General features: G+C 38.3%; 4 protein-coding genes across 4 annotated transcripts; 2 read left to right on the top strand and 2 right to left on the bottom strand.

The window, feature by feature from the left end:
• The first annotated feature begins 667 nt into the window (after positions 1-667).
• On the top strand, positions 668-2,473 carry LOC149398497 (aspartic proteinase nepenthesin-2-like). The gene is made up of 2 exons (XM_089614604.1): positions 668-1,145; positions 1,587-2,473. The coding sequence occupies exons 1-2, from the start codon at positions 668-670 to the stop codon at positions 2,471-2,473; spliced, it is 1,365 nt and encodes a 454-aa protein (XP_089470730.1).
• A 706-nt stretch (positions 2,474-3,179) lies between these two features.
• Positions 3,180-5,231, bottom strand: LOC149398496 (aspartic proteinase CDR1-like). Its single transcript, XM_089614603.1, has 2 exons — positions 4,757-5,231; positions 3,180-4,075 (listed from the first exon to the last, which is right to left on the bottom strand). Exons 1-2 carry the CDS (start codon positions 5,229-5,231, stop codon positions 3,180-3,182), a joined length of 1,371 nt encoding a protein of 456 aa, XP_089470729.1.
• Positions 5,232-7,095: 1,864 nt separating this feature from the next.
• Positions 7,096-9,159, bottom strand: LOC149398495 (aspartic proteinase nepenthesin-1-like). The gene is made up of 4 exons (XM_089614602.1): positions 8,685-9,159; positions 7,709-8,120; positions 7,236-7,665; positions 7,096-7,140 (listed from the first exon to the last, which is right to left on the bottom strand). Exons 1-4 carry the CDS (start codon positions 9,157-9,159, stop codon positions 7,096-7,098), a joined length of 1,362 nt encoding a protein of 453 aa, XP_089470728.1.
• An 11,494-nt stretch (positions 9,160-20,653) lies between these two features.
• Positions 20,654-23,698, top strand: LOC149398494 (aspartic proteinase nepenthesin-2-like). The gene is made up of 3 exons (XM_089614601.1): positions 20,654-20,891; positions 21,684-22,544; positions 23,613-23,698. The coding sequence occupies exons 1-3, from the start codon at positions 20,654-20,656 to the stop codon at positions 23,696-23,698; spliced, it is 1,185 nt and encodes a 394-aa protein (XP_089470727.1).
• The last annotated feature ends 390 nt before the right edge of the window (positions 23,699-24,088 follow it).

The following is a 24,088-nucleotide window of genomic DNA, read 5'->3' as shown; positions in this document are numbered from 1 at the left end:
AAAAAACACACATTATTTGGGAATTGTTTTCATCAAATTATCAATTTGATTACAATTCTGTGAATTTTACCCCAAAGAAGGTACCCCATTAAAACCCCAAATGTAGCAGGATGAGACAGAAAATCTTAAGACTTTATAAGTTTGTATATAAGAAAAAAAATAACAGTACTTATGTCCAAGATTTTTTTTTTTTTTTGCTATACATTTCTTAGATTCACCGATGCGTGATTATTGTCGCATACCTAATCCGGGAGAAATACTACAAATATTTTTCAGATTTTCAATAATTTGTACATGTTCCGTTACTGGTCATAGGTGTAAAAACAGTCTAGCGTTATTTAAACAAACCAAAAACCAACAGATATATACGATTTTATATATAATTAAAAAAAAACCCTTCACTTTTGCATATGAAATTCCTTCAATTATTAAATACCTTAGACGGGCGCTATAGACATTCAAATCCCTAGAATATTGATTGGGATATGATATAATTAATGTCTTATGCGGTCATTAAAAAATAAAACCTCTTCTTATTTGTCTGGTCACATTTACATTATTACTACACACACACACAAAACAATAAAGCATTCCAAACACTCTATAAATATGCACTAATCATGTATACTAATACAAATATTCCAACAACAACAGACATTGAAAAAAAATGCCTCAATCTTTCCTGGCCAATTATGCTATACTCGTTTTCACGTTATTCTTCAAAGCATTCCAGTCCACTTATTCTAACCCTACCGGATTTTCCATGGAAATGATAATGAGAGACTCTCCTGGATCGCCTTTGTACCCCGGAAATCTAACCCAATTGCAAAAGATAGAGAGACTGGTCAAATTCTCCAAAGATAGGGCTCAGTACTTGGAGGCTTTGAGTTCTTCGAATATTAATGTCGTTGAGCCTCAAAACGAGGGAGTAATGGCTTTGGATCTGACAGGATTTTTGTACTTTGTATTTTTTATGATGGGGAATCCAATTACGAAAATGTACCTCGTCATGGACACTGGCTCTTCCGCCACGTGGACTCAATGCTTGCCTTGTTCTGAGTGTTACCCACAAACCGTCCCAATCTACAATTCGAGTGCCTCGTCTACTTTTGCGAAGCTTCCTTGTAGCTCCCCTTTTTGCAGTGGTAACGACAATAACCCTAACCCTCTCCAAATATTTTTTTATTATTTTTTCCTTGAAAAGATAGACACAACTTTATTCGTTCACCGGTTCATTTTTTTTTTCTTTCTTGGATTGGGAGAAATCAATATATAGACTGATACTGAATTTCAAAAAAAAGGTTCCTGTTTCCTGATTAAGTCGTCTTTACCGCATTCACCAATAAAAACGAAAATCTTTTTTTCTCTCTCCAAAATAAATCTTTTATTTGACGTGCACAATGTCTTATAGTGCCATTACGCTATACAAAAATGTTAATTTGAACGTTTTCTTAAGTGGACAAAGCTATACATGCATTGCTCAATTATACGGAGCTCATTGCTCAAGTACTTACTCGATCTAGGACATTCGCATAAATGCATCAAATTGATTACTGTTTTTTTTTTTTTTTTTTGACATGTCCAAGGCCCTGAAGCGCCGTTCGAGTGCGTCGAAAACGAATGCAAGTTCAGCATCAGCTACCAGAGTGGGCAGTCCACCGAGGGCGACGTGGCCACGGAGACGATCCGCTTCCTCTACAGAGACGACACAGTCAACGTTGTGAACGACTTTATCTTTGGCTGCGCGCGTGAGACCACGGGCTTCAGACTGCTCGAGGAAACCGCGGTAGGAGGTATAATGGGCTTAAGCTGGGACGCCGAGGGGATAATGTCCCAGCTCGGCTACCTCGCGAATCGTCGCTTCTCGTATTGCCTCTTCCCCGTAGACGGCGAACCCAACAGCAAGAGCACCCTCAGCTTCGGAGACGCCGTCCCGACCCCTCCGGGGAACGCGATGGTTACTCCGATTCTGCGCCATCCCGAACCGTTAATCTCTTACTATTTCCTAGACCTACGCGACATCAGCGTCGGGTCGAGGAGATTAGGGTTTCCGCCGGGGACGTTCGGAATCTCGGGTGACTCGGGCGGCTTCATCATCGACTCGGGGACCGCTCTCACCCACTTAGCCGAAATCCGGGGCAACCCTTACCTCCAGGTGACCTCGGCCTTCGCAGACTACTATAAAGGGAAGGGTTTCGAGAAAATCACGGTCTCGGGCATGGAGTTGTGCTACCTTAATCCGGATGGGTTCGCTGACTTCGCGTCAATGACGTACCATTTTGCTGCGGCTGATTTGTACGTCGACGGCCGTTCTGTGTGTGTTCACGGGGACATTGATGGCAAGTTTTTCTGCGTGGGTGTTCTTCCTGGTGGTAGTAGCTCCATTCTTGGGGCTTTGCATCAACAAAACACTAGGTTTACTTTTGATGGTCATAGTAATACTCTTCAATTTTATAGCGATGTATGTACTTAAATCAATGTTTTAAATTTGGTTTTTGTGATAATATTAAGCTGCCATTCATTGTTGAGTGCTATTCCCTAAAATTAAAATAAAATAGACTCTACGGATCTCAAACAAAGAAACTAACCGATCATAACAGGATCGAAATACCGTTACCGTAGGTTCAGAATAAACTGATAACCACTAGTATCCGAAAAGAATACCGTGAAAAACAAAAAAAGAAAAAAAAAACTATACCGTTGAGAATATCGTTATCGTCGAGGAATACCGTCAAATACCATGACCGTGAGAGCCCAATGAATGAAATTCTATCTTTCGTCTATATATATGATATATAATTTTTTTATTTTTTGATATCATTTTCCCAAGTCTCTTTTCATATATAAAAAGAAATCTTGATTCATATATTTTTTATTTATTTGTTGTGTTTGTTTAATTTGAATTTAAGTTTAGATTAATAAGAAAATATTTATTTTTAATTTATATTTTTAATATTTAATTGTTGAATGTTTTATCGACAACCGTAATTTTTGAGGTTTTTTTTCTTTCATATTATTTTCATCGCGATTTCTATTGACCACCGAAAAAGGGAATTAACAACATATTTTGTAGTCGTTGGTTTCTATAAGTAGTAGCATTTAACACTGATCATTAAAATTGGCAAGATAGTCAAACTGGAAAGTTATTATTTCCACAAAACAAATTTTTAGAATTGATTTTAACTACAAACGTCGTTATAAAACTGAAGCCTATTGGTGTGACCATCAAAGATAAACCTAGTGTTATGTTGATGCACAGCCCCAAGGATGGACTCGTTACCACCAGGCAGAATCCCCAAGCAGAAAAACCTGCCATCATCACTGTCTCCGTGCAAACTCACAGACCTTCCGTCGATAACCAAATCAGCCCCGGCGAAGTGGTAAGTCAACGACGCGAACTCGTTAAACCCGTTCGGGTAATCGTAACAACATTCCAAGCCCGAGACCGTGATCCTCACGAGACCCGGCTTCGCGTCGTAGTAGTCTTGGAACGCCGTGATGACTTGGAGGTAAGGGTTTCCCCGAATCTCGGCTAAATAGGTGAGAGCGGTCCCCGAGTCGATGATGAAGCCGCCCAACTCGCCCGACATTCGAAACGTCCCCGGCGGAAGCCCTAATCTCCTCGACCCGACGCTGATGTCACGCAGGTCTAGGTAAAAATACTGGTCGGTCTCAAAGTCGGGGTGGGTGAGGAACGGGGTGGTCAGCGCGTTCCTCGGTGGGGCCGGAACGGCGTCCCCGAAGCTGAGGGTGCTCTGCTTGTCTTCTCTGCTGTCGAAGGGGAAGAGGCAGTATGAGAAGCGGCGGTTCGCGATGTTGCCGAACTGAGTCACTATCGACTCGGGGCCGAAGCTCAGGCCCATTATGCCGCCCAAGGCCGTGTTCTCGAACAATCTGTGGCCCGTGGACCTACGAGAGCACCCGAAGATGACGCCGCTTGTGATCTGCGTTCCTTGGTCGCTGCCGTGGTAGCGGATCGTCTCTGTTGCCACGTCGCCCTCGGCGGACTGCCCGCCCTCGTATCTCACTTCGAACTTGCATTCGTTTTGGTCGCAGTGGAACGGAGCTCTGGGGCCTTGGACATGTTTATAACAAATGAGTAATTAAAATTGTCAATTAATTAGTTTCAAATGATTATTTCGTACAATTTTATTAATAAGTGATTTGGAGAACATAATGTCGACTATTTTGCTGAAAAAACTTAAAAATTTGACTAATGTTACTCATAATTTAGTTTCAAAAGACTAGTTTGTACAATTTTTTCTAATTAATATGATGAACGGAAAACATTTTTTATTATTTAAGCGGGGAAAATATTTATTTAAGTAATGTGATGCACGGAAAACAATCATTTTATTCAATTACGGAAAATGTTATTTTTAAAACAAATTATTAGGCGATTAGGGGACTTTTTAGTCACGTTAATAAAACGATTAATTAAGCTTTTTATACAGACTTTAAAAAAACAAATTAACATCGGCGTGTCTCTAACACATGGCACTCCAGGACATTTTATAAATGATTTATTAGGGAGAGAAAAAGTTTTGAAGAAGACATAGTCAGAAAAAAGGAATCTTTCTGGGGGAAATCCATATTCTATCTTGAAATCTCTTAATCTTCATCCCGCGTATGTTTTTTTGGAGAGAGAGAGAGAGAGAGAGAGAGAGAGAGAGAGAGAGAGAGAGAGAGAGAGAGAGATTTACATGTTGACATACATAAATAAATTTGGAATCAGGGTTAGGGTTAGTATTGTTACCGCTGCATAAAGGGGAACTACAAGGAAGCTTTGCAAATGTTGAGGAGGCACTTGAATTGTAGATTGGGACGGCTTGTTGGTAACACTCGGAACAAGGCAAGCACTGAGTCCACATTGAGGAAGAGCCAGTGTCCATGATGAGGTGAATTTCCGTCGGTGGGTTCCCCATAAGAAACGTTACGATGTACCCGAATTTGAAACGATAAAAATCCATCTCCGCCTCGTTTTGAGGATCAATAGAACTAGCATTTGAAGATGTTGAAGCCTCCAAGTACTGAGCCCTAGCTTTTGAGAATTTGACCAATCTCTCTATTCTTTGCAATTGGGTAAGATTTCCGGGGTACAAAGGCGATCCGGGAGAGTCTCTCATGATCATTTTCATGGAAAATCCGGTAGGGTTAGAATATGTGGAATGGAATGCTTGCAAGACGAACGTTAGTACTAGTATAGCTAAATTGGTTAGGAATTGAGACATTTTTTCCATTTTATTTAACAGAATATTTGTGATATTACTAACTTTGCTAGTGAATTTATATAGAGTTTTTGCTGAATTTGCGAAAGGAAGATATAAAATGGTTTTAATTTTGTTCTTAATTAAATGGCTGTATAATACATTAATTATTTTGGATAATATCCCAAAAAATATTCTCAAGGCTTTGAATAAATTTATGGCGCTCTTCAAGGTATTTACTAATTGATAAGACTATTATTTGAAGGTATATGATTTTTTTTTAAAACGGTACATTTTATTTTTATTTTTGTAAACTGTTAAGAGGTAGACTTTTACATTTCAGCTACGGTCATTAATGCAATATATAAGAGTTGTTGGAAATTTAAAGACGTTGGTTGTTAATTCTCCAGGATCAGTAATGCAATAATCACGTTTCTTTGAAGTCAATTTATTTAGTAACGTATATATGATCAGCATTTTCCTCTTCGTCTCGTTGTCGCTGATATATGGTTTCATTGATGATATATATTTATACAGCAATGACTCTATACATATTTTAATGTCTTATATTATGATAGGGATTTGTTGTGTATATAGTAAAGATAGGGATTTTACTTGCGTATGCAACATAACAGGAATTTCCCACGGAGAAGAGGCAGACAGAAAAACTTGCCATTATCGTCCCGTGAAGACTCACAGACCTTCCGTCGATTAATAGAGGGAAAATAACATATGTATACTCTGTGTTTTAATTAAATGTCAAGTTTAACTTTTGATTTTAAAAAATTTCGAGTTCATACTCTCTGTTTAAGTAAAATGACAAAATTAATTTCGAGAAAATCACGGTCTCAGGCATGGATTTGTGCTACCTTAACCCGGATGGGTTTACTGACTTCGTGTCAATGACATACCATTTTGCTGCGGCTGATTTGTACGTCGACGGCCGTTCTGTGTGTGTTCACGGGGACATTGATGGCAAGTTTTTCTGCGTGGGTGGGTGTTCTTCCTGGTGGTAGTAGCTCCATTCTTGGGGCTTTGCATCAACAAAACACTAGGTTTACTTTTGATGGTCATAGTGATACTCTTCAATTTTATAGCGATGTATGTACTTAAATCAAAGTTTAAAATTTGGATTTTGTGATAATATTAAGCTGCCATTCATTGTTGAGTGCTATTCCCTAAAATTAAAATAAAATAGACTCTAGGGATCTTAAACAAAGAAACTAACCGATCATGACACAAGAGCCAACCCTACCAAATTTTTATTTTGAAGTCATAAGTTGATGGTTAAAAACTTGTCAAAACATATACACATGACTACATAATAAATTATCATCTGAAACATGTGCTAGATGTTAGAGGTGTAGAGCCTAATCGGCACCGAGGTAACGAGCTGAATACTGAAGACCTTACGAGCATGATTTGCGGATCGTAGAGAGCAGAACTCACTGGGCGAAAATTATATTGTAAGAGTTATTAGTCAGGGATATTTTAATAATTTAAGGTCTGTCTATTAGCTCGAACATTTTCCCTATAAATACCATATGCGCCGATGTTCTTTGTAGAGCGCAAAAGAGTTGTAAATACATTTTCTCATGAATTTGAGTGTACTGAGAATCTGCAGCGGTAAAGTGGATGTAACTTTCGCATTGAAAGTGAATCACTATAAATCTGTGTGTGTTATATTTGATCTTTGCGATTATTCTGTTTTGTTTATTTTAGGTCGAATTTGTGTGTCGAATACTAACACTAGATGATTAACGTCGATAAGAATCGAACAAAATATTCTGTTCATCGTAACCGAAATTTTTTATGTTTCGAAGAATGGACACAAAATCAACCATACATATTTATATCAATTGATGTCACTACAAAAAAATAAGGGGAATCAACAACATCTTTTGTAGTCGTTGGTTCCGATAATTGTAGTAGCCTTTAACACGAATCATTAAAATTGGCAAAATAGTCAAACTGGAAAGTTATTATTTCCACAAAAACAAATTTTTAGAATTGATTTTAACTACAAACATCATTATAAAACTGAAGCCTATTGTTGTGACCATCGAAGATAAACCTAATGTTATGTTGATGCACAGCCCCAAGGATGGAGTCGTCACCCCCAGGCAGAATCCCCACGCAGAAAAACTTGCCATCATTAGTGTCTCCGTGCAAACTCACAGACCTTCCGTCGATAACCAAATCAGCTCCGGCGAAATGGTAAGTCATCGACGCGAACTCGCTAAACCCGTCCGGGTAATCGTAACAACACTCCATGCCCGAGACCGTGACCCTCACGAGACCGTGCTTCGCGTCGTAGTAGTCTTGGAACGCCGTGATGACTTGGAGGTAAGGGTTTCCCCAGATCTCGGCTAAATGGGTGAGAGCGGTCCCCGAGTCGATGATGAAGCCGCCCAACTCGCCCGACATTCCAAACGTCCCCGGCGGAAGCCCTAATCTCCTCGACCCGACGCCTGATGTCACGCAGGTCTAGGTAAAAATACTGGTCGTTCTCAAAGTCGGGGTGGGTGAGGAACGGGGTGGCCAGCGCGTTCCTCGGCGGGGCCGGAACGGCGTCCCCGAAGCTGAGGGTGCTCTGCTCGTCTTCTCCGCTGTCGAAGGGGAAGAGGCAGTACGAGAAGCGACGGTTCGCGAGGTCTCCGAGCTGGGACACGATTGACTCCGGGCCGAAGCTCACGCCCATTATGCCGCCCACGGCCGTGTTCTCGAACAATCTGTGGCCCGTGGACCTACGAGAGCAGCCGAAGGCGACGCCGTACGCGATCTGGATTCCTCGGTTGCCGCCGTGGTAGTGGATCATCTCCGTTGCCACGTCGCCCTCGGCGGATTGCCCGCTCTCGTAGTTCTCGACGAACTTGCATTCGTTTCTGTCGCAGTGGAACGGCGCTCTGGGGCCTTGGACATGTTCATAAAAATTGTCAACTAATTAGTTTCGAATAATTATTTTGTACAATTTTATTAATGAGTGTATTGGAGAACATAATCCGACTATTTTGCTGAAAACTTCAAAAATTTGATAATGTTACTAATAATTTAGTTTCAAAAGACTAATTTGTACAATTTTTCCTAATTAACATGATGAACGGAAAACAATCTTTTTAGTCAATTATGGAAAATGTTATTTTTAATGCAAATTATAACGCGATTAGGGGAGTTTTTAGTCACGTTAATGAAATGATTAATTAAGCTGTTTATACAGACTTCAAAAAAAACAAATTAACATCGGCGTGTCTCTAACACATGGCACTCCTGGACATTTTATAAATGATATATTAAGGAGAGAAAAAGTTTTAAAGACATAGTCAGAAAAAGAAAGGAATCTTTTTTGGGAAATTCATATTCTATCTTGAAATCTCTTAAAGAGAGAGAGAGAGAGAGAGAGAGAGAGAGAGAGAGAGATATTTACATGTTGACATAGGTAAATAAATTAAGAATCAGGGTTATGGTTAGTATTGTTACCGCTGCATAAAGGGGAACTACAAGGAAGCTTAGCAAATGTTGAGGAGGCACTTGAATTGTAGATTGGGACGGCTTGTTGGTAACACTCGGAACAAGGCAAGCACTGAGTCCACATTGAGGAAGAGCCAGTGTCCATGATGAGGTGAATTTCCGTCGGTGGGTTCCCCATAAGAAACGTTACGAGGTACGCGGTTTTGAAACGATAAAAATCCATCTCCGCTTCGTTTTGAGGATCAACGGAACTAGTATTCGAAGATGTTGAAGCCTCCAAGGACCGAGCCCTAGCTTTTGAGAGTTTGACCAATCTCTCTATTCTTTGCAATTTGGTCAGATTTCCGGGGTACAAAGGCGATCCCGGAGAGTCTCTCATGATCATTTTCATGGAAAATCCGGTAGGGTTAGAATATGTGGAATGGAATGCTTGCAAGACGAGCGTTAGTACTAGTATAGCTAAATTGGCTAGGAATTGAGACATTTTTTCCATTTTATTTAGTAGAATATTTGTGATAATACTAACTTTGCTAGTGAATTTATATAGAGTTTTTGGTGTGAGTGTTTTGTGGTGTAAATAATATTATATGTGTTTGTTGAATTTGCGAAAGGAAGATATAAAATGGTTTTAATTTTGTTCTTAATTAAATGGCTGTATAATACATTAATTATTTTGGATAATATTCCAACAAATATTTTGAATAAATTTATGGCGCTCTTCAAGGTATTTACTAATTGATAAGACTATTATTTGAAGGTATATGATTTTTTTAAAACGGTACATTTTATTTTTATTTTTGTAAACTGTTAAGAGCTAGACTTTTACATTTCAGCTACGGTCACTAATGCAATATATAAGAGTTGTTGGAAATTTAAAGACATTGGTTGTTAATTCTCCAGGATCAGTAATGCAATAATCACGTTTCTTTGAAGTCAATTTATTTAGTAACGTATATATGATCAGCATTTTCCTCTTCGTCTCGTTGCCTCTGATATGGTTTCATTGATGACATATATTTATATAGCAATGGCTCTATACATATTTTAATGTCTTATATTACGATAGGGATTTGTTGTGTATATAATATAGATAGGGATTTTAATTGCGTATGCCATATTACAGAACAAAAATTTCCCAAGGCCGAACTGTTCGACTATTTAGGGACTCGAACTGTTTGATAGTTGCGTATGCCAATTGATCGCGTTCGAGTCTGTCTCTAACCAAGAATCGTCCTTCACGTTCCTCGAGGTCATCTGAAAGTAAGAGAAAAACGAAGAACTATAAAAGGGAAACATGAGCCCCATGAGGAAAATCATACATATTTACTTTGGTATAAAGAATTCAATTCGTCACTGTACATCAAGAGCACTTTCCACACGTACAATTAGCCCTAAAGCTGTCGAGCTCTACCCGAATAGCCTCAGTTTAGTATAGTAAACGCCTAGAGATTTCTATTCATGTAGCTTCAGTTTAGTATAGTAAACGCCTAAACCTAGTGTTTTGTTGATTCACAGCCCCAAGGACGGAGCTCCTACTCTCACGGAGAAGAGCCCGACAGAATGTGAAAGTATCATGGGGTTTCATCTCAAAACCAATTGGTAATGAGAGGAGTAATCCATAACCTTTATAAACTCTTGTTAGTTCCCATTCACTTTCAATGTGGGATTCCTAACACGCCCCCTCAAGATGGCGGCTCTTTGCGTTCGCTCATCTTGGGCCGAATCCCAACGATTGGATCGGATACCCGTTTGGGCTTAATGAGCTCTGATACCATGTGAAAGTATCATGGAGTTCCATCTCAAAACCAATTTGTGAAAGTATCATGGGGTTCCATCTCAAAACCAATTGGTAATGAAAGGAGTAACCCATGACCTTTATAACCTCTTGTTAGTTCTCATTCACTTTCAATGTGGGATTCCTAACACGCCCCCTCAAGATGGCGGCTCTTTGCGTTCGTTCATCTTGGGCCGAATCCCAACGATTGGATCGGATACCCGTTTGGGCTTAATGGGCTCTGATACCATGTGAAAGTATCATAGGGTTCCATCTCAAAACCAATTGGTAATGAGAGGAGTAACCCATGACCTTTATAAACTCTTGTTAGTTCCCATTCACTTTCAATGTGGGATTCCTAACACGCCCCCTCAAGATGGCGGCTCTTTGCGTTCGCTCATCTTGGGCCGAATCCCAACGATTGGATCGGATACCTGTTTGAGCTTAATGGGCTCTGATACCATGTGAAAGTATCATGGGGTTCCATCTCAAAACCAATTGGTTTTGAGATGGAACCCCATGATACTTTCACACAGAAAAAACTTGCCATTATGGTCCCCGTACGTGAAGACTCACAGACCTTCCATCGATTAATAAATCAGCCCCAGCGAAATGGAAAGTCATTGACGCGAACTCGTCAAAACTATTTGGGTAATGGTAGCACGAATCCATTGCCGAGACCTCGATCTTCACGAGACATTTCGAGTCATAGTGGCTTCTCACTACAACAAAAACTGGCAACAGCCGCGACAAAAGTCGTGGCTGTTGCTATGAAAGTCGTGGCTGTTGGTGCTACAGCCGCGACAACAGCCACGACAAAAGTCGTGGCTGTTGCCCCGTTGCTGTTGACCAATAGCCACGACTTGTCGTGGCTAAAATTAGTGTCTTAAGGCCGCCATCACATGGTTGTAGGGGATTTCGGCTAGTTTTTCATGGTGAGAGCGGTCCCCGAGTCGATGATGAAACCGCCCGAGTTCCCGGTCGCCACATCATATTAATCACTCATTGTCTACCTTACGCTGATACCGAACCCACCGTGCACAGCCACATCGCCCTCGATAGTCTGCCCACAGATGTACCTCGTGCCAAACTTACATTCATTTCCGACGCAATTGAACGGGGCTCCCGGGCCTTGGACATGTTTATAGAAAGAAAATGAGTGATTAATATGATGCATGGATAAAAATTTGATGTGACTCGAATGTATATTATTATGTGATTTGGGGACGTTTCTTCGTTCTTACATTCGTACAATATAGTAATAAAGTACAATTGATTACATTAAGTAAAAATTATGAATAAATCCTTTAATATTAAGGTATTGAACTCACACCATGACACACCTCACTTAAAAGAGATAGTGCCATCCAAACTAGGTTCTTAAGGTATAGAGTTATGCCGAACAAAAAAGAAAAGAGAGGGAAAAGCTAACAGGATAAGATGACAGAGTATGAAAAAAATGTATCACTCGGGAAATTCATAATCTATCTTTGTGTAGCGGTAATAACCCTAATCCGACTTCTCTATTAATTTGTCTATGTGTCAACATCTCTCTCTCTCTCTCTCTCTCTCTCTCTCTCTCTCTCTCTCTCTCTCTCTCTCTTTTATAGTATTTAGACTTTAGACACAAACTTTTTTTTTTCTTCATAAAATTAAGAGAATAGCGTTTTATATTGCTAAATAGATCACTACTACAAATTTAATTTTCTGATCCGGAAGGGTAGGTGCGACATATCGCATCTAAAAGTCACACCTAAGCTCATATTAGGTACGACATATCGCACTAAATACCCATCCAGATATCGTTTGATAAATTTTAGGTAAATAGTCACTTTCAGACGTAAATCTTAGGTAAATAACAAATTTGATATATAAAAGTGGCTATTTACCTAAGATTTACATCTGAAAGTGGCTATTTGCCTAAGATTTACCACACGTTGTCTATTTAGTAATGACAAACTTTAAGTTGGCTATTTTTCTAATGGATCACTTTTTTTTGGCTTGGAATTTTGACACAAACTTTATTTGTTCAACAATTATTGAATTCGGATTAGGGTTATTAACCGTTAACCCAGTCCGTTATAAATTTTTTAATTTTTTTTTTAAATTAGATACTTTTCTATTGCTGAATTGTTTGTTTTGTAACTATGAATTTTAACTTGCTTTAGTGTTCCACTTTAATTTATATTTTGACTCTAAATCGTAGTTTATAATTTATATATAGATTTATTTAGTGGTTGATTTTTTATTTGTTATTTATTTTTATTTGTGAACCGCTTTGTAGATAGCAACGGATTGTGGGTGTCACTCAGAACAAGGCAAGCATTGAGTCCACATAATGGAAGAGTCGGTGTCCATGATCACATTTTCGTCGGTATTCCATGAAAGAAATGAATATGTGGTGCTTGTTGAATTTGTGACAGGGAATGAAGATGATAGTAAATGATTTCCTTCATTAGATTGCAATGAACAATTACCTTGTGTATTTATAGAGATCCGACAATCCTAACTAACTCTAACTAACTTTAGCTTCCTTAGCTTGCACGCAAGGTGCTGGTTGAGTTGTCTTGATTTTGCTGAGCTGGCAGTGTAGCTCCAATACCCCCCCTTCAAACTCAACGTGCTTGCATCAAAAACTTTGAGTCTGGATCGCATTAACTCGAATGCATTGCTTGAGATGGCCTTTGTTAAGATGTCAGTTGTTTGATCAGCAGATGGAATGTGTTGGACCTTTATCTGCTTGGCTTGAACTTTTTTACGCACGAAGTACAAATTAAGTTCCAGGTGCTTTGTTCTTGCATGAAGGACTGGATTTGCTGCCAAGTGAACTGCACTGAGATTGTCGCACCATAGAACTGGCTCTCTTGAAGACTACTTGACTTGAAGTTCAGACTTGAGATGTTGAGTCCATGTAACTTCAAAGACAAGTGATGCCAAACTTCTATATTCAACTTCAGCAGATGAACGAGAGACTATGCTTTGTTTCTTGGGCTGCCAAGAGATTGGAGAGTCCTCCAAGAAATTAACAGAATCCTGATATTGATCGCCTATTTATGACATCAGAGGCCCAGCCTGCGTCACAAAATCCAGTGAGATTTAGTGGTCCTTTGTTGAGCTGGCGAGATAGATGAGTGCCACAGTTGACTGTACCACTTAGGTACCTCGGAATCCTCTTCACTGCTTTCCAATGATCTTCAAGCGGCTCATGCATGAATTGACAGACTTTGTTGACACTAAAATCCAGTTCTGGCCTTGTTATTGTCAGATATTGTAGTGCACCAACTATGCTTCTGTACTGTTGAGGATCTTCAAAGGGCTGATTTCCATAGTTGAGAAACTTCTGACCAGTTGTAAGTGGAGCTCGTGTTGATCTGGCATTTTGCATCTGTGCTTTGCAGAGAAAATCTTTGTTGTACTTAGATTGGCTGAGGAAGAGACTGTTGGAATTGATCTAGGGTTTAAGAAAAAGTTTAACGCTTCAGTAAGCGGCGGAATTTTAAAAAATTTATTTTTCAAGTAAAACAGTTTTTACTAACCTAGACAAAGAGCAAACACATGTAAATAAAACTAATATGAGCATAATAAATTTACTAACCTCTTTAGAAGCTTGAACGTTGATGAGCCTTCGGAAGGTTGAAAACGTTCATCTCCCTCGTTGCACGTCTCTCTTCCTTTCCTCGCTAACTCGAGTAACCACGAAAGTTTCTATCACTAAATCACTCAAGATAAAAAGGAATTAGTGTGTGGGCACTTTTAAACACTACGACTTAAGAACGAGTCTTGAAGTCGAAGAGCTAAACACTAGGTCAAATGAGGACCTAGGTGCCAAAACTATAAAACGAAATTGAATAGAGAGAGAGAAGAGGGGCGGCCAAGTCTAGAGAGAGAAGCTCTCAATCTCTAAAACTTTGGATGAATGAAATGTGTGGAATGAGGCTCCTATTTATAGGAGAGGCCTCACCTTCAATAAGGCAGTTTCCTCTTCTATAGAATATCACATATTCATGAGCCAATTTTCCCTTTTCCTTCATGAGGTACACGGCCAAGACTTGCCAAGCAAGTCATTGGATTTGTTTCCACTTTTATTTGCTTCTCCCTTGACTCCTCTTGGGCGCCCACATTGATTTCCTCTTAGGGGAAATTTGTTTCCTCTTTTTCTTTTGGAAAAATATTCTAGAAGGCGCCCACATTCATGCACAAAATATTCTCTCTTTCTTTGGGTATGTTGGGCGCCTATTTCAATTCTAGAAGGGGCTTCTAGAAGCTCCTTCATTTGTTCATGACAACATGAAAAAGGCCCATTAAGAATTTTCAATAAAATTCTTATGAAATGAAATTAATCCACAAGGCCCAATAAGACTAATATTGACCGAGTGAAACATGTCATTAAATGAGCTTGTCAAAAAATTTATTGACATTCATTTCATCCTACGTCTAAAAAGACAAAAATGCCCTTTTGACAATTTTCGTAAAACTTGTCTCGTTTTTGTTTTGACTTAGCTTCTAGTTTAATTATTACTACTTGATGTGATTCGTGACAGTGACCTCATGGATCCAAATGAACAAAGCTTGAGCTAAACACTTGGACTCAAAAGTTCACAAACCTTTTCCAAGTTTAACTTAATGTCAACTGACTCCACTAAAGAGTTGACACTGAAAATCTCTCGGTTCAAATGAATTTATTTTCTACTCAAGAATTCAACCTAATTATAATGAGTGGATCCACATAATATTATCAGTGTTTACCCTTCAAGAATATCATTAGCTAGTCGGGATTTACAAAATTACCATTTTACCCTTCTAGCTGTTATTTCCTCAACTCCTTTGTCGCTTGTGAATAAGTTAGAAACAATGTATTGACGAGGAGCTAACAAGTCACATTGTTTCATCCAAAAGAGTCAAGACTCAATTTGGACACTGGCCAGTTCATTTATTCACATTCCAAGGAACAAAGCATGAGGTGATATGCATTGCATTTCAGCAATCTTGTACATGAATTCCATATCTATGAGAACTTCACAAAGTCACTCATGACATCTTCATAACTTAGTACTTCACCAATAGGTCCTGTTCGGAATCACATAGTGAGTCCGAACTCTGATTTTCTTAAATGAGAATACGTAAGCTATGAAATAGCATGTCTCATTTCAGGATTAAGGTAAGCACGATGCAATTCATACGTAGTGACTTCGAGACATAAGAGGTTAAATGGTTTGTTCTTATCTTGTCTCTAGAAGTGCACTGGTCAATTCAGTACCTTCGGAAGATACCTAGAAGAACTATAGAGTCTCTAACTCTCAATGCCTCATAACCAGACATCATAGATTCTTCTAACAATCATACTGAGGTCAATAGTCCTTTGACCCTTAGATTGCGAATGTATCGTTTTAAGCAAACTACGAAGAGTTTGTTCATGCAAATCTACATTTGTCTCTTCGTAAGTTGTTAAGTTTGTTTATGGACTAAAGACTAATGTTTTATCATAAAGCTTCAAACAGACAAGGAGGAATGAATGAACGTTTCAACTTTTTATTAATGAATAAGCAATTACAAGCAAGAGTCTTCATGAGACTTTATTACATCAAATGTACAAAATAAAGACTACAACTCTTCTTGTGGGCACCATTGACAACAGAGACATGTTTCAGTCTTTTTGACTTCAATCCCAAGGAAGTAGTTGACTTCTCCCAAGTCTTTAAGAGAGAATTTTGCATCAAGCTGCTCTATTAGTCGTTGGGCTTCTTTTTCATCATTACCTGTTATCAGAATATCATCTACATAGACTAAGACCAGAATAGTCAATGAAGTTGTATTCAGGATAAACAGGGAAGTATATGACTTTGAGGGACTGAAATCGAGTGATTGGAGAGCTGTTTGTAGCTTTTCAAACTAGGCTCTTGGAGCTCGTTTTAGTCAATAGAGTGACTTGATTAGTCTGCACATTTCCTTTGGTTTTGTGCTGTCTTCAAACCCATACGGCTGTGCCATGTAGACCTCTTCATGTAAGTCTCCATTAAGGAAGGCATTGTTTACATCAACTTGATGCACTAGCCACTTCATGTTGACATCATGATTGTAGAACGCTTTGCTACAGGACTGACAATCTCACTCTAATCAAATCCAACAACTTGATTAAAGCCTTTTGCCACAAGTCTGGCTTTGTGTTTGAGTATTGAGCCATCAGGATTCTCTTTTAGTCTGAAAACCCATTTGCAGCCGATTGGCTTTATGTTGCCAGTGAGTTCCACTAGTTTCTAGGTATAGTTTGGCATCGGTGCTTTATATTCTTGGACAATAGCAGCATTCCACTCTGACTATTGTAGAGCATCTTTTGCAGTGTCTGGCTCTCTTGTGCTGATGAATGCTCTAGGTTTGAATACTATATTCTTTGATCTTGTGACCATCTCATGCCTGTTTGTTGTTGTTTGTAGAGCTGGACTGGAAGGTAAGGCTTGATCACTGTCATTGATGTTGACATTTTCAAAGGGTAGTGTGATCTCTGTCCTCCCAGACTGTATTGAGTTGTTGTCTGCTGAAGGTTGTGCATCAGGTTTATTGTTGTCTGATGATGCTTGAGGTGGAATGACTGCTTGAAACCTGTACTTCAACAACTTCAGGAGAGGGATTAGCTTCACGTTGGTTACTTGTTTCAGTCTCATTTTTTCTTGTATTTTGAATCAGATTCAGGCTAGGTTGGATGACTTTGAGAGCTTGGCTAGACTGGACAAGGTGAAGTGATTGGGTGGATTTTGGTTTGTGTTTGGAAAAGGAAAATTGGGATTCATCAAAAATAACATTTCTGCTTATGTAAACTCTTCCACACTTACTTAGACACTTGTAACCTTTGTGGCTTAGACTGTAACCAATGAAAGTACATGGTCTAGATTTGAAATCAAATTTGTGGGTGTTATAGGGTCTCATATCAGGATAGCACAAACAGCCAAAGGTTTTGAGATTCAAGTATTGAGGATTTCTTTTGAATAGGACTGTTAAAGGGACTTGAAACTGATTTGTGGAACAAGGTAGTCTGTTTGTTATGAACATTGCAGTTCTAATTGCCTCATCCCAGAAGTTAAAGGGCATGGATGCACTAGCTAATAGAGCAAGACCTGTTTCAACTATATGTATGTGTTTTCTTTCAGCCAATCTATTTTGCTCATGGACATGAGGACAAGAAATTCTGTGAATGATTCCTAGGGAGCTGAGTGTTTTAGTAAAGGCTTTGAATTCTCCCCCCATCACTTTGAATGGTCTTGATTTTGTGTCCTAGCTATAGTTCTACTTGTGTTTTGAGATGATTGTAGGACTGTAGGGCTTCTGATTTGACTCTTAGAAGACATATCCAGGTATATTAAGAGTATGCATCTGTAAAATGAATATAGTATTTATACCCATTTGTTGAGAGTGTGAGAGAGGAGCCCCAAATATTTGTATAGATGAGTTCTAGTGGTTCAGTGAAAATAGTTGTGGAATTTGGAAAATGGGCTTTGTGCAGTTTGTCAAGACAACAAGAGGAACATACAAAATTTGTAGTTTTATTGCAGACATTTGAATTACAAGATCTTAGTACAAGTTTGATGACCTTCTCTGAGGCATGGCCAAGTCTGTTGTGCCATATACTAAAATCTGGTTTAGTTGAAGCTACATTACAACTAGGATAGAAATTGGTGTAGTACTTTGACACTTTACTGATTTGAGGGGCTCTTTGTGGTTGCTGGGCTTGACTTGACTCTGACTTTGTGTGTTGATTGAGACTTGACTTTTTATGAAGACATATAACCCTCCCTTGAGTTGATCTCTCATCAGAACAATGTTATTGATTATATCTTTCACATAACAAGTGTATAGCCTGAACTCAAAGAAAAGATTATTGTCACCAGCAAATTTTGACAGGCTAAGCAGATTTTTGGTTATTTTGGGCACATGAAGCAGATTATTCAGGGACAAAGACCTATTAGGATAAAATTGAGACTGAAAAGTAGAATTGCCAATATGAGCTGTAGAGAGTCCCTTACCATCTCCCATATGGACCTGGTCCGTGCCATAGAATTCTGACCCTGCCATTAGATTCCCCTTCTATGACATGATGTGATTTGTTGCTCCTGAGTCTGGAAACCATTCTGTGTTGTCAGAGGATTGAAACCATGTAGGATCGTTGATGTTGTCTGTTGTGGCTGTCATGGAGTAGAGGCCTTAGCTTGATGTCCATTGTCTGATCTGGTGTGGCTTGGAGATGAGCCACATTGCCATGGATTTGAGCCCCAGATTGGGGTTGACTTGGGCCTGTGAACGTCTGATCAAATCTGTAGTAGCATTGAGTGACTATGTGTCCAAGTTTTCCACAGAGTTGACACTAGACCTTGTTGTTGCTGTGCCAAGAACCTCGGCCATTGATGACTCCACGTCCGCATCCTCGTGCTTGTGGATGACCTCTTCCACTGCTATGCCCTCGACTGAAGGAATTTGTGACATGATTGTTGGAGTAGCCTTGACGTTGATGTTGCTGTGAGAATTGTTGAGGCCCGTAGTTGTTGAAAGGACGATGAAAGCTTGATCTTGCATAGTTGGCCATGATCTGATTTGAGCTTTGATCAAACTCATTAGTCTTTTTCTCCATCAATACTTCATGGGACAGCAGCAAGGCTTCAAGATCTGTGACTGTGTATGGCTCTACTCTCAGATTAATCGAAGTTACAAGCATCTCATAATATGAGGGCAAACCATTCAAGATTGCATCAATGTGTTCTTTTTCCTCGACTTTGTGACCAACCAGAGTGAGAAGATCTACACAATTACGAATCTTTAGCAGAAATTCGTTAATTGATAGATCACCTTTCTTTGTGTGTTGTAGAGATCGTTTTGTATCGCGAGAATAAATAGAGAGAATTTCATAAACTAGTATAAATAGAGATATAATCCAATATTTTTCAATAAAGCAATATAAAAAGTTCTCTTTTCTACGAAGAAATTATATCTCTCTACTTTATACCTAAACCTCCAAACTTTCAAATATTTTCTCTAAACACCAAAAATATTTAAATACTTTCTCTACCTACCCAAAACTTCCTTCCAACATTGGCTAGGAATTGAGACATTTTTTTTCTAGTTTATCTAGCAGAATATTTGTCATTTTTGTAGCCTTAATTGGTAGTGAATTTTTTTAGACTTTTTTTAGAGCATGTTTTGTGGTGGAAATAATAAATATGCGATTTTTAAATTTACAAATGAAAATAAAAAGGTTTGAAATATTTTTTCTTAATGAAGTTACTTCGTAATACATTAATTATATTATACTTATTCCCATCAATATTCGAAGGATTTAGAAATATTTATGGCGCTGTTTAAGGTATTTACTAAATGATAAGACTATGATTTGAAGGTAATGTTTTTTAAAACGGTAGATTTTACTTTTATTTTAGTTAACTTTTAAAAGGTAGACTTTATACAATACACAGCTATGGTCATTAATGCAATATTTAAGAGCTGTTGTAAATTCAAAGACATTGGTTTTTATTTCTCCACGATCAGTAATGCCTTCGAAGTCAATATATTTAGTGATGTATATGTACTACATACAATCAGCATTTTCCCTCTTCGCTTTGCAGTTCTGGTGTAATCTCGTTTTCGCTGATATGGTTTCAGTGATGATATATATAGCAATGACTCTATCATTGCAAACATTTTCATGTCTTATACTATGATTTGTTGTGTTAATAGTATAAATAGCGATTTTATTCGAGAAGTGGGCAGAGTAAGTAAGTATCCGTAATTGTGATATACAAAGTCCAGCTTTTAAGAGTCAAACCAAACACCAATAAATACGTAGACGTAAATTTTAAAATCCTATTCCTTTCGATTGTTTAGATACCTTATACAGCACTATAACTAATCCCTAGAATATCGATTGGGAAATGATATAATTAATGTCTGATTATTTGGAAGAATAAAAAAATGAAACCTTTTTATTTTTTTTCCTTTTAACACCCAACGAACGGATTTACATTAGTACCACATAAAAATGAGAATACAAAGAACTCTATAAATGTTCACTAGCAAAGCTAGAACATTTTACAAAATCTTCCAACATCAAATATTGGAAAAAATGCGTCAATTTTTCCTAGCCAATTATGTTATACTATTATTCATGGTAATCTTTCAATCATTCGATTCCTCATATTCTGACCCTACCGGATTTTCACTAAAAATGATCATGAGAGACTCTCCTGAATCGCCTCTATACCCCGGAAATATGACCGAATTGCAAGGTCTAGAGAGACTAGTTGAATATACTCAAGCAAGGTTAGAGTACTTGGCGATCTCAAGTTCTTTTAATAACAGTGTCGTCGAACCTCAAAATGACGCAATGATGAACTTATTACGTCAACAGTTCCTTTTCCTTGTCAAATTTGCGATCGGGAATCCGGGGAAGGTGGTGTACCTAGGTATGGACACCGGCGGATCACTAGTATGGACTCAGTGCCAGCCTTGTACTCGGTGTTACCCACAATCCGTCCCTATCTATAATTCGAGTGCTTCATCAACTTATAGGAAGCTTCCTTGTGATCACTCTTTTTGTTCCGGTAACAATACTAACCCTGGTTATCTTTTTTTTCTTCTCCCTATTCTATACTAGTATTCACGTTGTACATGAAACTGAAATAGAAAATAAAAAAATGGATAACATTAATTAATCATTTCTTTAAAAGGTTTGTAGAAGCAATACTCCTACATGGCTCTGCCATTGTATACAAGTCTTCAAGTGGCTTTCGGAAGATAAAATATAGTTAATGTAACCCTAATTTTTTTGAGAAATTGCCTCAAATACAGAAGTTTTTTTTTTTTTTTTTTCAATTTCCCACCATAACGTTATTAATTTGACCAAAATTACTAGTAAACTACTTATAAAAATATAGTTTTACCCTCAGCATGATATCAACAATTAACATATATTATTGACATTTGTGAGTTTGGGTTCTCTGTTTGTTGATATAGATGTCAACAATCGACATATATTGTGGATATCTAAGTCAACAATTGATATAAATTGTTGACGTCAATTATTGAGGGTAAAATTGTATGTATACAAGTTGCTTAGTAGTATTTTCGGCCAAATTAAATTTTTGGTAAAAAAATTAGAAAAAAACTTATTAAATGTGGTAGTTAAGGCAATTTCTCAATTTTTTTTTTTCTTCTGAGCATCACATTTACCATTAATTTTTTTTTCAAAAATGTAGAAATTCCTGGAGCGCCATTCAGATGCATCAACAACGAATGTGTGTACAAGACTGGATACCTCAGCGGGGAGGGCACGGAGGGTGTTGGCTCGATGGACACCATATGGTATCGCCTCCCAAACGACAAAGTCGGAAGCCTCCCCGACTTTGTCTTTGGCTGCTCGAAGAGCTCCACGGGCTTCAAGTTCGCCAACACCATGGTAGGCGGCATCATGGGCTTGAGCTGGGCCCCACAGTCGTTGGCGTCCCAGATCGCGAGGACAGTCATCCGCTTCTCCTACTGCCTCGTTCCCTTCCACCTCCCACTCACGACCTCGACCACCCTAACGTTCGGGGACACTGTCCCGACCCCGCCGGGCAACGCGTTGGCCACGCCGTTCGTGTCCCGGCACAAACCGGGAGACAACTACTTCTTCCCAACGGACGTGTACTTTTACCTAAACCTAATTGACATCAGCGTGGGGTCGGAAAGGCTAGGGCTTCCGCCGGGGACGTTCGGTTTCTCGGGGCTAGCCGATGGAGGCTTTTTCATCGACTCGGGCGCGGGCTTTACGGTCCTCTCCCGGGCCGGTGAGAACCCTTACGGAAGAGTAATTGATGCCTTTGAGAGACGCTACGTAGCGATCGGCCTGAGGAAGGTTAAGCTCAGCGGCCAGCTTGAGATGTGCTATGAGATCCCTGATGGGTTCGACATGTTTGTGCCGATGACTTACCATTTCGAAGGGGCGGATTATGTTGTTGATGGTAGGTTGACGGGGTTTGTCACGGAAGCTAAATATTTTTGTGTTGCTGTGATTCCGGGGTCCTCCATGTCCATCCTGGGCGCTGTGCATCAGCAAAACACTAGGTTTATTTATGATGGTAACGCTGCTATGCTTAAATTTTATAGCGAACAATGTAGTTAAACAATTTTAAATATTTCATAATAATTCCGTTTCTTGAGCTTGTTAAAATATTGCGGTGAAAGATACATACAGCAATTGGTTTATGTTATCTCTCTTTTTTTTTCTTTTTCTTTTTTTTTATACATGGGATGATGTAAAACATTTTGAGAATTATTGGTTTTCTTAACATGGCAAAGTACCTACACTTAGAATAATATGTGAAACTATTCGGGTTAATACATGGAGATTTGAGATAATATATTTCCACAAATAATATATAGACTTCGTGACTTCGTATTTTGTATAGGGTCAAGCGGCTATATAGCCAAATAGAACTTAAATTTTTGTAAAATAGTCATAGTTTGTCAACTATAAGCAAACTAGTCGAAGTGAGATTAATCTAAGTTGGATTAAATTTAATCCCACGAACTATAAAGACAGAATGTAAGCTTTATGAAGGCTGGATTAAAATTAATCGAGGCAGGATTAAAAGTCGTAGTACTCTCAATTGGCTATTTTGCTATACCTAATGAAATTATGGCTATTTTGCAAAAGTTATAGTTTAAATTGGCTATTTCATAACATTTTTCCTTTTGTATATACCATTTACGAAAATAAAAAAATTTGAGAGAGGAACAATTTTACTACAGTTCGGACCAAACATTCTCATACGTGCTGTTTAGAGAGTAATTTCATTAATAAAATTCAATAAACAAAAAATTATAAAACTTACAAGCAGCCACACTTTTTCCGTTCTTTGTTGGATTTTTCTTTCAGAAAATTAGGAAAATAGCCAAGTTAAACTTTTGACATTGCTAAATAGCCAACGATTGGTAAATTTTAGGCAAATAACCATAAATAATGATGTGACCTAATATATGGAGGTGACTATTTATCTAATATTTACGTCTGTAAATACACGAAAATGACTATTTACCAAACGTTGACTATTGAGAAATATCAAACGTTTAAGTTGACTATTTTCCTAATGGACCATTTTTTTTTTTTATATTTCTAGCTTTTTTTTTTTTCCATTTTCATGCAGCGAAATTTAAAGTGAGACGAAACTGGACTACGATTGTCGATGCGATGCACGAATACCCAATCGAAGAACTTTCTTCCACCTATTGATTCTCTCATGAATATTAGATCTTGGGCATTAACTCGGTCCTCAGAAAAACAATCAAATTTGGGAAAAACTCTCAAGTTTCAATTTTTTTCATTCTCTCTAATCTGATAATGAGACATACAAGTTGTGCTTATATAGTGCATCAACAAAATCCCTAATACAAAAAAAAAAAAAAAAAAAAAAAGGAAACTAACCCACTCACACTTTCGAAATTACTGTTTAGTCAACCTTCAGAAAAAATTAAAATTAGGTAAATAGCTACAAACTTGACATATTTACACGTATTTACACATTTTTAATATTTTTTGTTGTTGTAGTTAAGCTTTTTGAACGTGTAGATAATGACTTATGATTATTTATCAAAAACTTACTAAAGATTGGCTAAATAACAA

The sequence above is a fragment of the Urtica dioica genome, chromosome 5 (genome assembly GCF_054948205.1).
Source record: "Urtica dioica subsp. dioica isolate 48M chromosome 5, U.dioica_male_clone48M_v1_H2, whole genome shotgun sequence".
NCBI classification, from domain to species: domain Eukaryota; kingdom Viridiplantae; phylum Streptophyta; class Magnoliopsida; order Rosales; family Urticaceae; genus Urtica; species Urtica dioica.
Note: the sequence above shows the minus strand (reverse complement) of the source record. Positions and strands in the feature narration are given on the sequence as shown.

What these genes read in the sequence shown, in the direction of transcription:
- LOC149398497 (XM_089614604.1), top strand. Translation starts at nt 668, where the DNA reads ATGCCTCAATCTTTCCTGGCCAATTATGCTATACTCGTTTTCACGTTA. An exon ending in TAGCTCCCCTTTTTGCAGTG is followed by an intron (nt 1,146 to 1,586) that starts GTAACGACAATA and finishes GACATGTCCAAG; the next exon opens with GCCCTGAAGCGCCGTTCGAG.
- LOC149398496 (XM_089614603.1), bottom strand. Translation starts at nt 5,231, where the DNA reads ATGTCTCAATTCCTAACCAATTTAGCTATACTAGTACTAACGTTCGTC. An exon ending in TAGTTCCCCTTTATGCAGCG is followed by an intron (nt 4,076 to 4,756) that starts GTAACAATACTA and finishes AACATGTCCAAG; the next exon opens with GCCCCAGAGCTCCGTTCCAC.
- LOC149398494 (XM_089614601.1), top strand. Translation starts at nt 20,654, where the DNA reads ATGATCATGAGAGACTCTCCTGAATCGCCTCTATACCCCGGAAATATG. An exon ending in GGGGAAGGTGGTGTACCTAG is followed by an intron (nt 20,892 to 21,683) that starts GTATGGACACCG and finishes TCAAAAATGTAG; the next exon opens with AAATTCCTGGAGCGCCATTC. An exon ending in CACTAGGTTTATTTATGATG is followed by an intron (nt 22,545 to 23,612) that starts GTAACGCTGCTA and finishes ATTTTCATGCAG; the next exon opens with CGAAATTTAAAGTGAGACGA.
- LOC149398495 (XM_089614602.1), bottom strand. Translation starts at nt 9,159, where the DNA reads ATGTCTCAATTCCTAGCCAATTTAGCTATACTAGTACTAACGCTCGTC. An exon ending in TAGTTCCCCTTTATGCAGCG is followed by an intron (nt 8,121 to 8,684) that starts GTAACAATACTA and finishes AACATGTCCAAG; the next exon opens with GCCCCAGAGCGCCGTTCCAC. An exon ending in CCCGACTTTGAGAACGACCA is followed by an intron (nt 7,666 to 7,708) that starts GTATTTTTACCT and finishes CGTCGGGTCGAG; the next exon opens with GAGATTAGGGCTTCCGCCGG.